A 16,654-nucleotide genomic window follows, 5' to 3' on the forward strand; every position below is an offset into this window, starting at 1 on the left:
CCGCAGCTGGAAGGGTGACTCTGAGTGTCTCCATCAGTTCAGGATAACCACGGAAGGCCATGGCCAGCTAGGGGTAGGAAGAAGGTGGGGTGGATAGGCTGAAGGAGCCGAGGGCTGGACTAGTACTTGTAAGAGGAGGAGCACCCCAACATTAGACAGGGCCCCCCAGCCTCATCACTAGATCTCCCACCCTGGAACTGAGGACCTCAGACGTTCAGTTTCCACAAGGCCATGAGACCCTACAAATGTGCCTGGAGTGTCCATCTCTCCTTCTTCTACCACCGCCCCCTCCCTTACCTGGCATGGTACTGGGGATTGGCTGAAGCTCAAGAAATACTGATTTTTTTTTTTTTTCATGCTGGGAGTTCCTCTCTGAAAATGATTATTTTTAGGATCCTAGGCCAGAAGAGAGCCTTAGAGTTCGCTTATTCCAATAACCGTCCTGCCCGGCGTTGGTTTCAGAAACTGGGAAAGTGAAGCTCGGCCACGGGAAGGGACTCAGCAAGTTAGTGGCAGAGCCAGGACCACAACTCAGGTCTCCTCACCTGAAGTGGGGTCCAACTCCTGCCCTCCACCTATGAGATTTGAGGTGGTACAGGTGGGCCTGGACCTGAGGCAAAAGATGCAGCAGCAAGGTTCCCTGGCTGGCTCCTAGGCCCACTTCTGGAAGGTTCTGGGCCTGTCCTATCCACCCCTGCCAGCTCAAATCTGCTGACTAGGGGGAGGGGGGACAAGAATATGCATGGACCAGACCCTGCCAACGTCCTTATGCCCACACTGGCCTGGTACCACTGTGTGCTGGCTGCATTCCGGGCTTATAGGAGGGCTCAACACAGAAGCCAGGAGAGCAGCAAGGTATGGGAAGACACCCCCAATTTCTCTCTCCCCCTCTCCCCACAGGGGATGATGAGGAAGATGAGCCCGAGATCCCAGTGAGCCCCCGACCACGTCCCCTGGCTGAGCTGCAGCTGAAGGAGAAGGCAGTGCCCATTCCAGAAGCCAGCTCCTTCTTCATCTTCAGCCCCACCAATAAGTGGGTGGTGCCTGCCAATACTGTGCAGGGTGATTGATAGGGCTGTCAGAGAGGCCTGCTTCTCTGTCCTAAAGAGATTTCCTCCTCCTGAGTCTCTGTGTCTATGACTACACCATGAGAAACTCATTCCTTTACCTTAAGACCTGTGTCCTTTTTAAAATGGTAGTATCTCTGGGAGAAGTAATGCTTTAAGCCTTATTAGTTACTTTCACCTAAGACGGACTGTGTTTATTGGTTCCTATCTGAGGGACAAGGGCATAAGAGCAAGAGGCCAATGAACGTGGCCAGAAGCTAGGAGGAGGGTTGGCAGGTAAGAAGAGACGGTGGGAGACAGCAGAAAGGGGGAAGCTGTAGTTTTTATTGGCTTCGCAGTTTTACACTTCAAAATATACACAGACTGTGAGTCCAAATTGACTTGATGGCAATTGGTTTGTTTTGTTTTAATATAGTCTTCACCAAGTTTTATCTGTCTTCCTTGTGGATAGAGATGAGTCTGTCCCTTTGTTTTGGTCGGAGACCATAGGATGGTGGTGGTATATTAGCGGGGTGGGCAGGTGGTGCAGGGGCTTGGTTGGGAGATGCAGCTAAGGCTGCAGGAGGCAGGGACAGGATAGGGCACAAGGACCCCCTGCATGTCCAGCCAGAGGACCATCCAGATGCAAAGCAATACTTCTCCGCTGACACATGGAAAGTGGGAATGGGGGAGGCCTGTTGTCCCTCTGCAGGACAGAAGCTGATGGGGTCTGAGGTCCAGTAGCTCACAGCTGCCCTGACTACCCTTCCCTGCCCCACCAGGATCCGTGTCCTGTGTCACCGCATTGTCAACGCCACCTGGTTCACCAACTTCATCTTGCTCTTCATCCTGCTTAGCAGTGCTGCCCTGGCGGCTGAGGACCCCATCCGGGTGAAATCTGTCAGGAACCAGGTGATGGCCGCACCGCCTCTGTAGGCACAGCTCGCTCCCCCACTGAGGCCTCGGCCACAGCCACGCCTCACTCTGGTGCTCAGAGTTCAGCTGTTTCCTCTATGCAGGCATCAGAGTTTCTTAGAGTTTAAGCTCCTTGAGGCCCCAGCCTGCCCGAACCACTCCTTCTGACAGTGTTGTCATAGCATGTGGCCCAGACAGGCTGTCCCTCCTGGCTTTTGGTGACAATGACGATGCTGAGGAGGAGGAGGAAGATAGCATTACTCTATCCTTCCTCTCACTGCTTCTCTCCCCTCCTGTGTGACCCTCACTCTGTCCTCAGATCCTTGAGTATTTTGACATCGTGTTCACCTCTGTTTTCACTGTGGAGATTATCCTCAAGGTGCGTGAAGGCTCTGGACAGCCCTGGGCCAGGGAACCAGGCATGCCTGATGTGGCTTCGACTTCCGCATGCTGAACTCACACAAGGGCTGGGGTTGGCAGGGAAGTGGAGGAGTACAACAAAGATGGGGGGCAGAAGGGAGAGAATCATGGGGCCTGGGAGGCCAGGTGGGCCTTTGGCTTATTGGCTGGAATGAGTGTGTGAGTGGGTGGCTGGGTGCATACCTGAGGTACAACCAACCTGTAGCTTGCCCACCTCTCAGCAGAGCACAATCCATGTCTGTGAAGCCTCAGACTCTTTCTTCCATACTGAAGGCAGAACAGCTTAAGAGTAGACCTGGGGAACTGTGATTTGTCCCTAGATCTTCATTACTAATGACTGGAAGGGCCTCTCTCTCCAGGAGTCCCAGAGAAGTGACCATTGCCCCAGGCTGGAAGCTCTGCCCTCTCACGGCCCTCCCACTACCCCCTGCCAAAGCACGTCACCACTCACCCAAGCTTTCAGTGGGCACAGAGGTTCAAGTCATCTTGGGGCTCTGGGTGGAGGAGGGAGGAGCCATCTACTGCACAGTAGCCCCAGCCTTCACATACATGAATGAGGAGAGGAGAGAGTAGCCATTCACAAGGAACAGATCCAGAGCAGGCTGTGGTATAAAATCATGGGACTATTAAAGGAGTTGACCATCAGGAGATAGTGGCTTCCCCAAGGTCAAGGAGGACTTCATGGAGGTGGTGGCATTAGAGTTAGACCTTAAAATTGGTTAGGATTTCATTAGACAGTGATAGCAGGGGCAGCGCAGGTGGACAGTACAATAGCAAACGCATCAGTGTAGGCGAGTCTGGGAATGTTCGGAAAGGAGAAAGTGGCCCCTTTGGGCTGGGATACATAGGGGGCCAAGGGGGGCGGGGGTACAGGCCACCCAGGATGCTGCTTCTTTCTCCACAGATGACAACCTTCGGTGTCTTCCTGCACAAGGGCTCCTTTTGCCGGAACTATTTCAACATCCTGGACCTGGTGGTAGTGGCCGTGTCCCTCATCTCCATGGGACTTGAGTGAGCAGTGACAGGGGCCAGCCTGGGCGTGAAGCCTACTTTCACTCCATGCCAGGGCCTCAGAGCAGGAACCCCATCCACCATTTATTGGTGGGCACCATGCCACTAGAGGAGGGTCTCTTAGGGCCATTGGTTGGGGAGAAGGGGACCGGTCCTTACCTGCTGGGCTGCAGTGACAATACAAAGAGGACAGAATTGTCTTGGAGACTGTGAGAGGAGTCAGGGGGTAGAAAGCAACCCCCAGCTATTTGGTGGGGAGCACAGCCCCTGCCTTTGGGTAGCTTCCAGTCTGATGGAAGAGACAGAACCTATACTGTTCAGAGAGGAAGCACTTACCGTGCTGCATAACCCGCCAGTGAGCACCCTAGCCAAGTTATGAGGAAGATGCTTTACCCTGGGCTAAGGCACATGCTGGGATGAAAGGCCTGGTGATCTACTTCTGAAAATCAGCCAGTGGAAACCCTGTGGATCACAACGGTCCAATCCACAACTGATCGCAGGCATGGTACAGGACTGGACAGCATTTTATTCCATTGTGCTTGGGTTGCTGTAAGTTAGGGTCTAACTCAAAGGCAGCTAATAACAGCAACAGGGACCCATGTGTACAGTCTGAGGGAAAGGGCAGGGGAAGATGGGCATGCTTTCAGCAGAAACGCAGCCTCTGTGGAAACAGCTAGCGGTAGGAGGCAGGTGGAGTGCTCCCTGCCCTCAGCCCTCACTCCTCTGCTGCCTCCCCAGGTCCAGCACCATCTCTGTGGTAAAGATCCTGAGGGTGCTGAGGGTGCTCCGACCCCTCCGAGCCATCAACAGAGCCAAAGGGTTGAAGGTGAGAGGGGTGCCGGGGCAGGAAGAGGAGGGCTGCTAGCAACTAAGTACAGAAACCACCAGAGCTGGGGCACCTGTCCATGTCCTCAGCCGAGCCAGGCCCAAGGATGAGGCTGGGACAGCCAGGAAGCAGACTTGGCTGAGATAGCTGGGGCTGGGGGTCGGTGTGGACCTGGCCCACCCCCACCGGCCCCTCCCGCCTTCTCCAGCACGTGGTGCAATGTGTGTTCGTGGCCATCCGCACCATCGGGAACATCGTCCTGGTCACCACCCTCCTGCAGTTCATTTTCGCCTGCATCGGCGTCCAGCTCTTCAAGGTGAGGCCCTGCCACCATCCCGGGCAACCTCCCCTCTTCTCCCCAGCACTGGTGCTCAGCTGGCAGCCCAAGGCAAGAGTCTGTCTGTACCCTCCTCTAAGCAACCACCACCTGTTGCCATCAAGTCAGCCCAACTCATGGCGACCCATACGTGTCAGAGTAGAACTGTGCTCCAAAGCATTCTCGATGACTGGTTTCTTGGAAATAAATCAGCAGGCCTTTCTTCTGAGGTGCCTGTGGATGGACTGGAATCTCCAAACTTTTGGTTAGTGGCTGAGCATGTTAATCATTTGCACAACCCAGGGGTTCCTCCTAAGCAAAGAGAGCACCACATTGTGGTAACAGACATCCTTACATGCCCAAGGTTTTGAGGCTAAGCTGTCTCGGTCTAGATCCGGTGTTGCCCCTCCAGGCCTGTGCTCCCTCAATCTGCTGACACTGCTCTGCCCCCATATTCGCTCTCCGTTAGACCCTCAGGGCTTCCAGCTGTCAAGGAACCGCCTTCCTGCGAGCCCCTGCAGTGGTTCAGGGCCTTTGCTCCACTCCGCCTCAGGGCTTGCTGGCTACAATCGCCATCATGTCTGGTTTCTCCCTGACTCTCTAGGACTTCTCCTTGAGGACAAAGGCCCCTCCCCATGTGGCCCCAAGAGTCCTCCCGCCACCAATGCGCTGCCAGCCTGACAGGCCCACGTTCACCCCCTTTCCGTTATCACTCTCCTCCACTTCCTCCACCCTGCTAGGCCTGTCTGAAGCAAGAGACCCTCCCCAGCCCCAGCCCCTCTACCTCCTTCAGTGCTGCTGAACTTCTGTGCCCCGTGCCCCGGCTGGTGCGGCTGGTGTCAGGGCTTTGTCTCCTATCTAGCAGGAGCTTCTGAGGATGGGAATCCATTGTTTCATGTCTGGATGCCGACCTCATTCTGTTCCCACTTTCCTTGGAGAAACAAAGCCATTTGCTTCCTTTCTGGAAATCAGCCCTACAAGTGTGCCCCTTCTGCAGAGCTCCTATTTCCAGATGCCTCTGGCTCTGAGATCATCTGCTGCTGTTGTTGTTAGGTGCTGTTGGGTCAATTTTGACTCATAGTGACCCCGAGTGACAGAGTAGAACTTCCCTATAGTGTTGTCTTGGCTATAATTTTTACAGAAGTGATCACTAGGTCTTTCCCCCATGGAGCTGTTGTGTGGGTTTGAACCATCAACCTTTTGGTTAGCAGCCAAGGGCTTCTTGAGATCATCTGCAGGGCATGGAAATTGATACCTAAGTACACCTCCTACAGCGTTCATACTCCCCTTCATGGCCCATCCTGCTCCTGCCCCCAAAAACATGATCTTTTGAATTCTTGATTATTTAACCTCGGTCTGTCTTAGACGTGCAGTGACATCATCTTACAATCAGTCATCTATCCTTCAAACATTTATGGAACATTTTCTCTGGGCCAGGCTCTGTGCTAGGATTGAGGGGTCATGAAGTAAACCCAACAAGTCCCCCCTTTGTGGGCAGGAGGCTGGCTTTGGGATGCAGGTGGGGTGGGCCGTCCAGAGGACCTTCCTGTTGGTCACTGTCCTGGATGAGCAGGAGTGTCCCCAGTGTCTGGACACTCTGCCAGCCAGCTGCATGTGGCCATCTCCTAGGGCCAGTCCAGGGCTGCCCTCTCCTGGGCTCCTCCTCTGTCAGGCTTGGGGCCCTGGAATCTCCCTAAGGGCAGAGTCTGCATCTTACTCATTTCTTACCCGGCATCTAGCCCAGGGCCTGGTACATAGGAGGCCCACAGACATGTTGCATGAATGAATGAGTGAGATGCCTTTCTTTTGACTCCCATGTCCCTTCCAGGCAAGAGCTGTTGCCCTTCCACACCCCGACCCCCTCTGTGCTTTAGTCTCTAATCAAAAGACCCCTACTCCATGCCTACCCAGATAAAATAGTAAAACATCAGTTAAAACTGGCATTTTACATCACATTTTACTTCTTAGAAACTTGTCACATACATTCCATATTATATCAAAGAGTTTAAATTTGCTTTTCATATTAAATTGGGTCTTCAATTTCAAGTGCCCAGAAATCTGCCTAGTGGCTGCTATGTCTTCTCCCTGCTTCTCCCTCAAATGTCATCTGCCTCACCCTCAGCCCTCTGCCCTCAGGAACCGTGAAGGGGATGTGGTAGGAAGAGCAGAAACCTTGGGGGTTCTCAGCTGTGCCTCCAACTAGTCAGTCCTATGTCCTTGCTAAGGCATTTTGTGTCCCTGGGTCTTTGAGGGAACTGAACCAGAATCCAAGGATTTCAACTTAATTTAGCCACATTAAAACCTATCAATCAGCCCCTTTTGTTCAAACAAAATCCTTTGTGGGTGCCCAATGTGTGATGTAGATAAAAAGAGAAGCTGCTGTAGCTGAAATCAGCACAGAGCTGTACACAGCCACAACTCAGGCCTTGGGGGAGGGGGGCGGAGGGCGCTGGAAGCTTCCAGCTCGTCTCCATCTCTGTGGCTCTTGTCCCCACAGTAGCCCTGTGGGCCCCTCCACTGACAGGAAAAGGAAGGAGGGAGGTGAGGCAACCCCTCTTCCTTGCTCTGAGAGAGCTTCCTGCAGCAGTGAGGAGGTGCCTGGGGCACTCAGCAAATGCTCAGCTAAGGAACTGGATTCTTGGCCTTGGCAGCATCTAGATCAGGTGGGAAAGCCAATGCGGGAGCTGCGAAAATGTATGATGGTGAAGAAGAGATACTGTTCCCTGGGTGGTGTAAATGGTTAATGCGATCACCTACTAACTGAAAGGTTGGAGGTTCAAGTCCACCCAGACGTGCCTTGAAATAAAGACCTAGAAATCTACTTCTAAAAAATCAATCATGAAAACCCTACGGAGTCACAATATACCAAGACTTATGGAATCCAGCAGAGGCAGTACTCAGAGAGAAACTTATAGTGATAAATATCTACATGAAAAAAGAAGAAAGATCTCAACTCAGTAGCCTAACACAGCAACTCCAGGAACTAGAAAGAAAAGACCAAACTAAGCCTAAACCTACCAGAAGAAAGGAAATAACAAAGACCGAGGCAGAAATAAATAAAATCAAAAACAGAAAAAGATTGAGAGAATCAAAATCAGAAGTTGGTTTTTTGAAAAGATCAATAAAATTGACAGACCTTCACGGCCTCCACACACTGTGTCCAGTACAACTAGATGGTGCCTGGCTACAACCACGGACTGCTCTGACAGGGATCACAATACAGGGTCCCAGACAGAGCTGGAGAAAAATGTAGAACAAAATTCTAATTCACAAAAAAAAGGCCAGACTTACTCGCCTGACAGAGACTGGAGAAAAACTTAGAGTATGGCCCCGAACACCGTTTTAGCTCAGTAATGGAGTCACTCCTAAGGTTCACCCTTCATCCAAAGATTAGGCAGGCTCATAAAACAAAATGAGACTAAAAGGGCAAAGCAGCCCAGGGCAAGGACTAGAAAGTAGGAGGAAATAGGAAAGCTGGTAATACGGAAGCCAAGGTCAGGAAGGGAGAGTGCTGACATGTTGTGGGGTTGGTAATCAATGTCATAAAGCAATATGTGTCCTAACTATTTAAGAAGAAGCTAGTTTGTTCTGTAAACCTACAATAAAAAAAAAAATTGACAAACCTTTAGCTAGACTGACAAAGAAAATACAAAAAAAAACAAAATAAAAAATGAAAGAGGGAACATTATACCTGAATCGATAGAAATAAAGAGAATTATGACAGAATATTATGAACAACTGTATGGCAACAAACTGGGTAACCTGAATGAAATGGGAACATTCTTAGAAGCACAAAACCTATTTAACTGACTCCAGAGGAAATAGGAAGTCTCAGCAGGCCCGTAACAAATGAAGAGATCAAATCAGTGATCAAAAACCTCCCAACAACAACGTAAAAAGTCTTGGACCAGATGGCTTCACTGGGGAATTCTACCAAATTTAGAGAAGAATTGACACCAGTATTGTTTAAACGCTTCCAAAATACGGAGAAGGAAGGAAAACTCCACAATTCATTCTATGAAGCAAACATAACCCTGATAACCAAACCAAACAGAAATACCCCAAGAAAAGAAAACTACAGGCAAATATCTCTTATGAACACAGATGCCGAAATCCTCAACAAAACTCTAGCATACAGAATCTAACAGCATATCAAAAGAGTCATACACCATGACCAGGTGGGATTTATTCCAGAAATGCAGGGATGGTTCAACATTAGAAAATCAATCAACGTAATACACCACAGCAATAGAACAAAGGAAGAGAGCCACATAATCATCTCCATGAATGCAGAAAAAGAATTTGATAAAATCCAACAGCCTTTCTTGATGAAAACCCTAAATAAGATTGGAGTAGAAGGGGAATTCCTCAATATGATTCAGAGTATATATGAAAAGGCAGCAGCCAACATTACACTTAATGAAGAAAGACTGAGAGTTTTCCACTTGAAATAAGGAACAGGACAAATCTCACCACTTTTATTCAACATTGTCTTAGAAATCCTAACCAAAGCAATAAGACAATAAAAAGTACACAGACTTGAAAAAAAGAAGTAAAATTACCTCTATTTGTGGATGGTATGATCCTATATATAGAAAATCCCAAAAAGTCCAAAAGAAAACTTCTAGAGCTAATAGAGGAATTCATCAAAGTTGCAGAAGACAAAGCTAATAAACAAAAATTAGTTAGGTTTCTCTACAACAGAAACGAGAAACCTGAAAGGGAAATTAGGGAAATAATTCCATTTAAAATAGCATCTAAGAGAATAAAATACCTGGGAATAAATCTAACCAAGGACATGAAGAACTTATACGATGAAAATTATAAAACACTGCTGGAAGAGATTAAAGACTTAAATAAATGGAAAGATGTTACATGTTCTTGGGTAAAAAGAACTTAATATTGGTAAGATGTCAGTACTACCCAAAGAACGAAATCCCAATCAAAATTCCAACAGCCTTCTTTACAGAAATGGAAAAAACAATCCTCAACTTTATGTGGAACGACAAGAGGACCTGAATAGCTAAAGCAATGTTGAAAGAGAAGAACAAAGTAGGAGGACTCACATTTCTTGATTTTAAAACACACTATACAGCTACGTAATCAAAACAGCCTGGTAGTCCTCTAACAATAGACACATAGACTAATGGAATAGAATTTAGAGTCTAGAAATAAACCCAAACATGTATGCTCAACTGAGTTTTGACAAGGGAGATAAGTCCATTTGATGGGGAAAGGGTCTCTTCAATAAATGGTGTTGGGAAAACTGGATTTCCACATGCAGAAAAATGAAACAGGATCTATGCCTCACACCACACACAAAAATAAACTAAAAATGGATTAAGGACCTAAACATGCAAACTAAAACCATAAAATTCTTAGAAGAAAATGTAGGGGTAAGGCCGTTGGGCCTAGCTTTTAACAATGAATTATCTAATATAATAACAAAAGTGTAAACAGTAAAAGACAAAATAAATAAATGAGGCCTCATAAAAGTTAAAAACTTTTGTTTATCAAAAGACTTTACCAAAAAAAAAAAAAAAAGCTACTGACTGGCAGAATAGCTTTGGAAATGATGTATCTGATAAGAATCTAATAACCAAAGTATATATAAAAATTGGACAACTTAACAACAAAAGGACAAATAACCCAATCACAAAATGGGCAAAGGGCTTGAGTAGACACTTCACCAAAAAGGACATTCAAATGGCCATCAGTCACACGAAAAGATGCTCAACATCATTAGCCATCAGAGAGATGCAAATCAAAGCTAAAATGAGATACAATTTCACTCTGATTAGGATGGCTAAGATAAAAAAAAAAAACTAAAAATAACAAATGTTGGAGAGGATGTAGGGAAGTTGGAACCCTTATCCATTGGTGGTGGGAATGCAAAATGGTACAGCCATTGTGGAAAACGGTGTGGTGGTTTCTCAGAAAAAAAAAAAAAAAGAACTACCATATGACCCAGCAATTCCACTCCTAGGTATATACCCAAAAGACTTGAAAGCAGAGACTCAGAGACTTGTACACCAATGTTCATTGCAGCACTATGAACAATAGCCAAAAAGGTAGAAACAACTTGAATTCCCATCAACAGATGGATAAACAAAATGTGGCACATGCATACAGTGGAATACTGCACAGTCAATAGAAGAAATAAAGTCTTGATACATGCTACAATATAGATGGAGCTGGAAGACACTATGCCGAGTGAATTTAGTCAATCACAAAAGGACAAATATGGTATGACCTCACTCATATTAAAAGACAAGAAAAGACAAACGTATAGAGACCAAAGTTTATTAGTGGTTACCAGGGACAAGAAGGGAGAAGAGGCTTAACAGTGATGGAAGAATTGCCTTGATTGAGGGTATTATTGATGTCAGTAAGTTGTACACCTCTAAAAAGTTAATTGGCAAAAGTTATGTGACAGATACACTTACAGCAATGGCCAAAAGAAAAAGAAAAGAGTAGCTGCTGAGACTGCTTATGTACAACCAAACACTTCATGGGATTTGATTCCTTGGTTTGGAGGTTTAGGGTCATGGTTTCATGGAACATCCCATTTAATTGGCCTAATGACATGTTTAGTGACTCTGTTCTACCTCCTAGTTTGTTGCATAGTGCCTGGGGTCTTAAAAGCTTGCAAGTGGCCATCCAAGGGATGGCAATTGGTCTCTATTCACCTGGAGCAACAGAGGAAGAAGGAGAGTCAGGAAAGGAGAATATGGAATGTGTGGCTAATTACCTCCATGACCAATTGCCTCCTTTGCCATGAGACCAGAAGAACTGGATGGTGGCCAGCTACCATTACTGAATGTTTTGATCAAAGATTCCATAGAAAAATCTTGATCAAAGTGGGAAAATGCAGAATAGAATTTCAAATTCTCATGGATTCCAGGCATCCTGGAGCCATGAAGGTTGGATGAACCCCTGAAAATATTGCCCTGATATAATCTTTAAACTTTAAACCAAAAATATCTCCTGAAGTCATCTTAAAACAAAACAGTAGTTTAGCTTAACTACTAAAAAATGTCTGCCCTGAGGATTATGTTCTTTTAAGAACTATCTATATGGGACCAAATTGACAATAGCAACTCGAAAGATTAGACAGGAACTTTAGGGGGCTGTGAATTTATGTTAATGGAGAAGGAACAACTCAGAAAAGAGGGTGAGAATGGTTACCCAAGTTGAAGAATATAATCAATGTCACTAAGTGGTACGTGTAGAAACTGTTGAATTGTGTGTTTTGCTGTGTGTATTCTCAACAGCAACAGCAATAAAATAAATAAAATTATTCTTTAAAAAGCCACAGTACATTACATATCACTTGGTTGAATAAAAGTTAATAGCCATTGGAGGTGGGAATGGGAAGAGATTGCCAATATCACTTTGGAGAGGAAAGCACTAAATAAAAATGACAAATAGTTTTAAAAGAAGAAGGGGGGAGGAATACCGAACAGAATTTCAAATTCTCATGAACTGCAACCTTTCTTAGCCATGGAGGCTGGATGAACTCCTGAAATTATTGCCCTGAGATAGTCTTTAAACCTTAAACCAAAAATATCTCCTGAAGTTTTCTTAAAACTAGCGTAACTAGTAAAAAATGTCTACCTTGAGCGTTACGATCTTTTAAGAACTATATGGGATTGAAATGACAACAGTGACTGGAAAGATTAGATAGAAACCTTAGGGGGCTGTGAGTATATGTTAATAGGGGAAGAACAACTCAGGAAAAGAGGCTGAGAACAGTTGCGCAACTCGAAGAATGTAATCAACGTTACTGAGTTGTACGTGTAGAAAGGGTTGCACTGGTTTATGTTTTGCTGTGCATATTCTCAACAACAACAACAAAATTAAAGAAGAAAAAGTACCCTATGGAGCACAGTTCTACTCTAACGGACATGGGATTGCCATGATTAGGAATGGGCCCCAGTGGTTAGGCGACCTGCTGGAGAGGAAGAGGACAGGCTCTCACTTCCTGCCGTCCCTCTTTCCCTTCTCCTTCTACCATTCACTTCCACTTCCAGAGTCCATTTTTTAATCCTGTTTCCTTGAACTTATCTCCTTCCCTTTCTCCTTCTGGGCTCAGGGAAAGTTCTTCAGCTGCAATGACTTATCCAAGATGACAGAAGAGGAGTGCAGGTATGCTGTGCTCTGGGGGCTGAGGTGTGCACCATGGGCAGGGTCATGGATGGGGTACCTAGTGCGAGAGGGCAGGGTGGTCCCTCAGGCTGGGGAACTGGGGAACCAGAGCCATTAGGCCCAGCAGGGATGTTCAGAGAAGCCCCTTTCCTTGGGGAATTATAAGAAAGGGAGAATCCGGTGGTGCCCCCTCTGGTCCTAGATGTGGGCCTTCATTTCTCCGCACACTCACTACCCAGGGCCCAGAGGCTGGGTGAGCTGGGGAGTCAGCAGCTCAGTCATACACAGGCAAGTGATGGGACTTCCCTATATCAGGGGCTACTACTATGTGTACAAAGATGGGGACCCCACGCAGATGGAGCTGCGTCCCCGGCAGTGGATACACAACGAATTCCACTTTGACAACGTGCTCTCGGCCATGATGTCACTCTTCACAGTCTCCACCTTCGAGGGATGGCCTCAGTAAGTGAGGGCTGGGGCCTGGGCTCGACACAGGTACGGGGTGGGGAGTAGTACCTGGGAGCCAGCCTGCCATTCTGCAGCCCCCACTGCACCCAAGGTCATTCTAGGCCCATGGTGGATGCTCAACAAATCCCACCAACTTTCTAATGGCTTATGTAGGGCTGGTATGTTGATGGCCACTCCAAAGGAAGTCATACCTGGGGCTCTGACAAAATGTACCCAATCCTCACACGGGTGTGTACCTCTCTGCCTGCAGGGAGGGTCCCACTGATTGATTAGGGATAGAACGGGGCTTCCTATGGAAAGGCAGGGCCATTTCAGGATCTGTTCCAGGCTTTTGATGGCACAGTTGTTACTTCTCTCCCATCACTTGACTTCTCAGCAAGCTCTCCTGGCTCCCTGTTGTCTATGGGATAGAGCCCACCCTCCTTCCGCAGCTTGATTCTCTGCCCCTTCACTCCAGCCCAGTCTATCCTCTCTCTCCTGAATACCACTAGGCTACTGTACAAGGCCATAGATTCAAACAAGGAGGACATGGGCCCCATCTACAACAACCGAGTGGAGATGGCCATCTTCTTCATCATCTACATCATCCTCATTGCCTTCTTCATGATGAACATCTTTGTGGGCTTCGTTATTGTCACCTTCCAGGAGCAGGGGGAGACTGAGTACAAGAATTGTGAGCTGAACAAGAACCAGGTAGCTGGGCCACCTGCTAGAGATGGAGGGCAGAGCCCCAGGAGGCCTTCTGACACCTCCAAGCCCTGGAATCTGGCCAGCCAAGAGTGCCCAGGGGCCAAGAGTGGCCCCAGAGCCTCCATTTGATGCCCAACCCCAGCATTCCTGCACTCCACCCCATTTCCAAACCAAAGCAATACAAGCTGGGGGAGTGGGAGTCTTCTCTTGGAACTTCCATTACATCCAGAGAAAGGAAGCCTTTTGGAGGCCCTGGGCTGGGCTAGAGCCATCTTAGGGATAGGCTGTGATAACTCCAGGGTATGCCAAGGGGACATTCCGGGTTCAGAGCCCAATGGGAGTCTCATCCTACCTAGTCTTTCAGAATCCCTAAGCCACAGGCTCCTGGCCACAGCTGCTCATGGCTTGCACAGATGCAGGTTCCTAGCAGCCCATAGATGTGGGTGTGGAGAGGGAGGGAGGGCTTCTTGGTGCTGACCTGCCCCATTGCCTTGTGTCTCAGCGCCAGTGTGTACAGTATGCCCTGAAAGCCCGCCCACTGAGGTGCTACATCCCCAAAAACCCATACCAGTACAAGGTGTGGTACTTCGTCACATCCTCCTACTTCGAATACCTGATGTTTGCCCTCATCATGCTCAACACCATCTGCCTGGGCATGCAGGTAAAGGACCCCCAGGAGAGAGGGGTGTGATAAGACTGGGACCTGAGCCCTGGGCAGGGCAGGGTGGGCAGGCAGGATTCCAGTCTGGTCTTCCCCCCAAAAATAGACATTTCCTGAGCCCCTACTGTGTGCCAGGCACTGAGGACTGAAATGCTGTGTGAACAGGCACTGATGGTTAATTGAGATCATTCAGGTGTACAGATAGTTGTGGTAGTTCCATAAACAAGACATGGTCGCTGCAGAAGAAGGAGGAGGTGTAGGAAGTAGAACACGCATTCTCTATTTTTCTTCCACTGTTGCCTGGATGGTTGAGTTGGTTGGAATCTTGGTTCAGGTCCCGAGAAAAATGGGTTCAGTAGTCACAGAACAGGTGTCTTTCTTAGGAGATGAGCACACTTTACAGACAGTATCATAATCCGCAGCATCATTATGGAGCCTTAATTAAGCACCTGATCCCTTAAACCCTGTAGAAATAGAACCGCACGGCTAGGCTCCCTGCTTCTAGGAGTCTAGACACACTCAGTGACGTGGCCACATGTGGCCAGGTCATGAGAACACAGAAAGGGAGTCATGGAGTCAGCAGGCCTAGACTGTGTAGAGGATCAGAGCAATGGCTTGTGGCAGCAGAGTTGGGGCAGACCTGTCAAGACAGGATGGGGTGGGGGCAGCCCTCAGATCCTTTGAACTACCTGGGAAGGGTTTGTGGAAGAGGGAGGATTTCATCGGTTTTTTTAAAAGAAGGATAAGAGATTCCTGGGGAAATGTATACAGAAAAGGAATTGATGAGGCCATAGTGATGGGGCAAGAGGCCCAAAGTTATTGCTTATAACTGCCTCCCCATCATTGTGCCAGTGTGCAGATACAGTAAACTTGGTGAGCTCAGCCCTCACCGGCATTGTTAGGTGCTCTCAATCAGTTTCTACTCGTAGCAACCCCATGTGAGAATAGAACTGCCTCATAGGGTTTTCCTGGCTGTAATCTTTATGGAGGCAGATCGCCAGGTGTTTCTCCCACAGAGCTGCTGGGTGGGTTTGAACCAACTTTTCAGCTAGCAACTGAGAGCTTAACTGCCACCAGGGCTCCTTGCCCTACCAGTAGTCAGTGATAGTACCAGCTCTAGAGTCCAGGGGTCTTCTCTCCTAGCCCTGTGCCGAATGACTAGATGGGGCTGTCACAGAAGCCCTGCCTGGGGCCCGCATTCCCGTCATCCCATAACAGATATGTCAATGAGCCTCTCGTCTTGCAGCCCTGGGTGTAAATAGACCCACTCAGCAGGCCTTGGAATTAGAGCACCTGCTCCTTCATAAACTCCTGAGAGGTCCGTAAGACTTGATGGAATTTGGGTGATTACTAAAGGAGGCTCTTAGTTTTCTGATCTAAGAAGGGTGGGCAGGGGGCCCAAGGAGGAGGGTGGGGGCAGCCCAGGAAGAGACTGGGACTCCGAGAATGCAGCCTGTAGGAGAGAAGCGCAGTCTCACCCAGCCCCTTTCTCCCACAGCACTACAATCAATCAGAGCAGATGAATCACATCTCAGATATCCTCAACGTGGCCTTCACCATCATCTTCACCTTGGAGATGATCCTCAAGCTCATGGCATTCAAGGCCAGGGTAAGTGCTGGGGCCACAGGGCAAGACGCAGAGCTGAGAGGGCAGCTGAGGCATGGTGGGGTGGGGGCCTTCTCATGGGCCACCAAGCTCACCCCCTCATCTCGCTGAAGACCCCTTATCCAACACCATTGTTCCTAACCTGCTCACCCCCCTGACCACTTCCACCTTTAGATACAGGATAAGTGAAATCTTCAAGGTGCTCACAATCCACCCGTGACAGAATGGATGCTGGGCACTTCTTTCCTGTCCCCTTCTTTGAGCCCATCTGACATTCCCCACCTTCTTTTAAGCTTTTGAAGAATAGGCCCAGGGCCAGCGGGAGTGCCTGACTCAGTTTGTTCGGTTCCCAAGCCCACTCTCGCTGTTCCCAGTCCAGCCACCTCTGCCAGTTCTATAAGGTCAGGCTCCAGATGGGGCTTGAAAGTGGGAAATGGGGGAGGGGAATGAAAGAATTCCCTAACCTGGACCAGGATCCCAAATCCTAAATCCCTACAACTCTCCCTCCCCTCTTCTACTGCTTTGTGCTCTAGAGGAAGGGAAATGA

The 16,654-nt window shown here is 48.2% G+C and overlaps 1 protein-coding gene across 1 annotated transcript in view; it reads left to right on the plus strand.

Annotated features, from left to right (window-relative positions):
• Window positions 1-16,654, plus strand: part of CACNA1S (calcium voltage-gated channel subunit alpha1 S) — a 90,036-nt gene that overhangs the window by 51,753 nt on the left and 21,629 nt on the right. The window contains exons 17-27 of the mRNA XM_064273414.1: window positions 901-1,033; window positions 1,829-1,958; window positions 2,281-2,340; window positions 3,286-3,392; window positions 4,131-4,218; window positions 4,427-4,534; window positions 12,630-12,682; window positions 12,998-13,144; window positions 13,642-13,843; window positions 14,343-14,501; window positions 16,000-16,110. Of these exons, the coding sequence (XP_064129484.1) occupies window positions 901-1,033; window positions 1,829-1,958; window positions 2,281-2,340; window positions 3,286-3,392; window positions 4,131-4,218; window positions 4,427-4,534; window positions 12,630-12,682; window positions 12,998-13,144; window positions 13,642-13,843; window positions 14,343-14,501; window positions 16,000-16,110 (1,298 nt within the window). The remainder of the gene's footprint in view (window positions 1-900; window positions 1,034-1,828; window positions 1,959-2,280; window positions 2,341-3,285; window positions 3,393-4,130; window positions 4,219-4,426; window positions 4,535-12,629; window positions 12,683-12,997; window positions 13,145-13,641; window positions 13,844-14,342; window positions 14,502-15,999; window positions 16,111-16,654) is intronic.

Source organism: Loxodonta africana, chromosome 20 (genome assembly GCF_030014295.1).
Source record: "Loxodonta africana isolate mLoxAfr1 chromosome 20, mLoxAfr1.hap2, whole genome shotgun sequence".
Classification (NCBI taxonomy): Eukaryota; Metazoa; Chordata; class Mammalia; order Proboscidea; family Elephantidae; genus Loxodonta; species Loxodonta africana.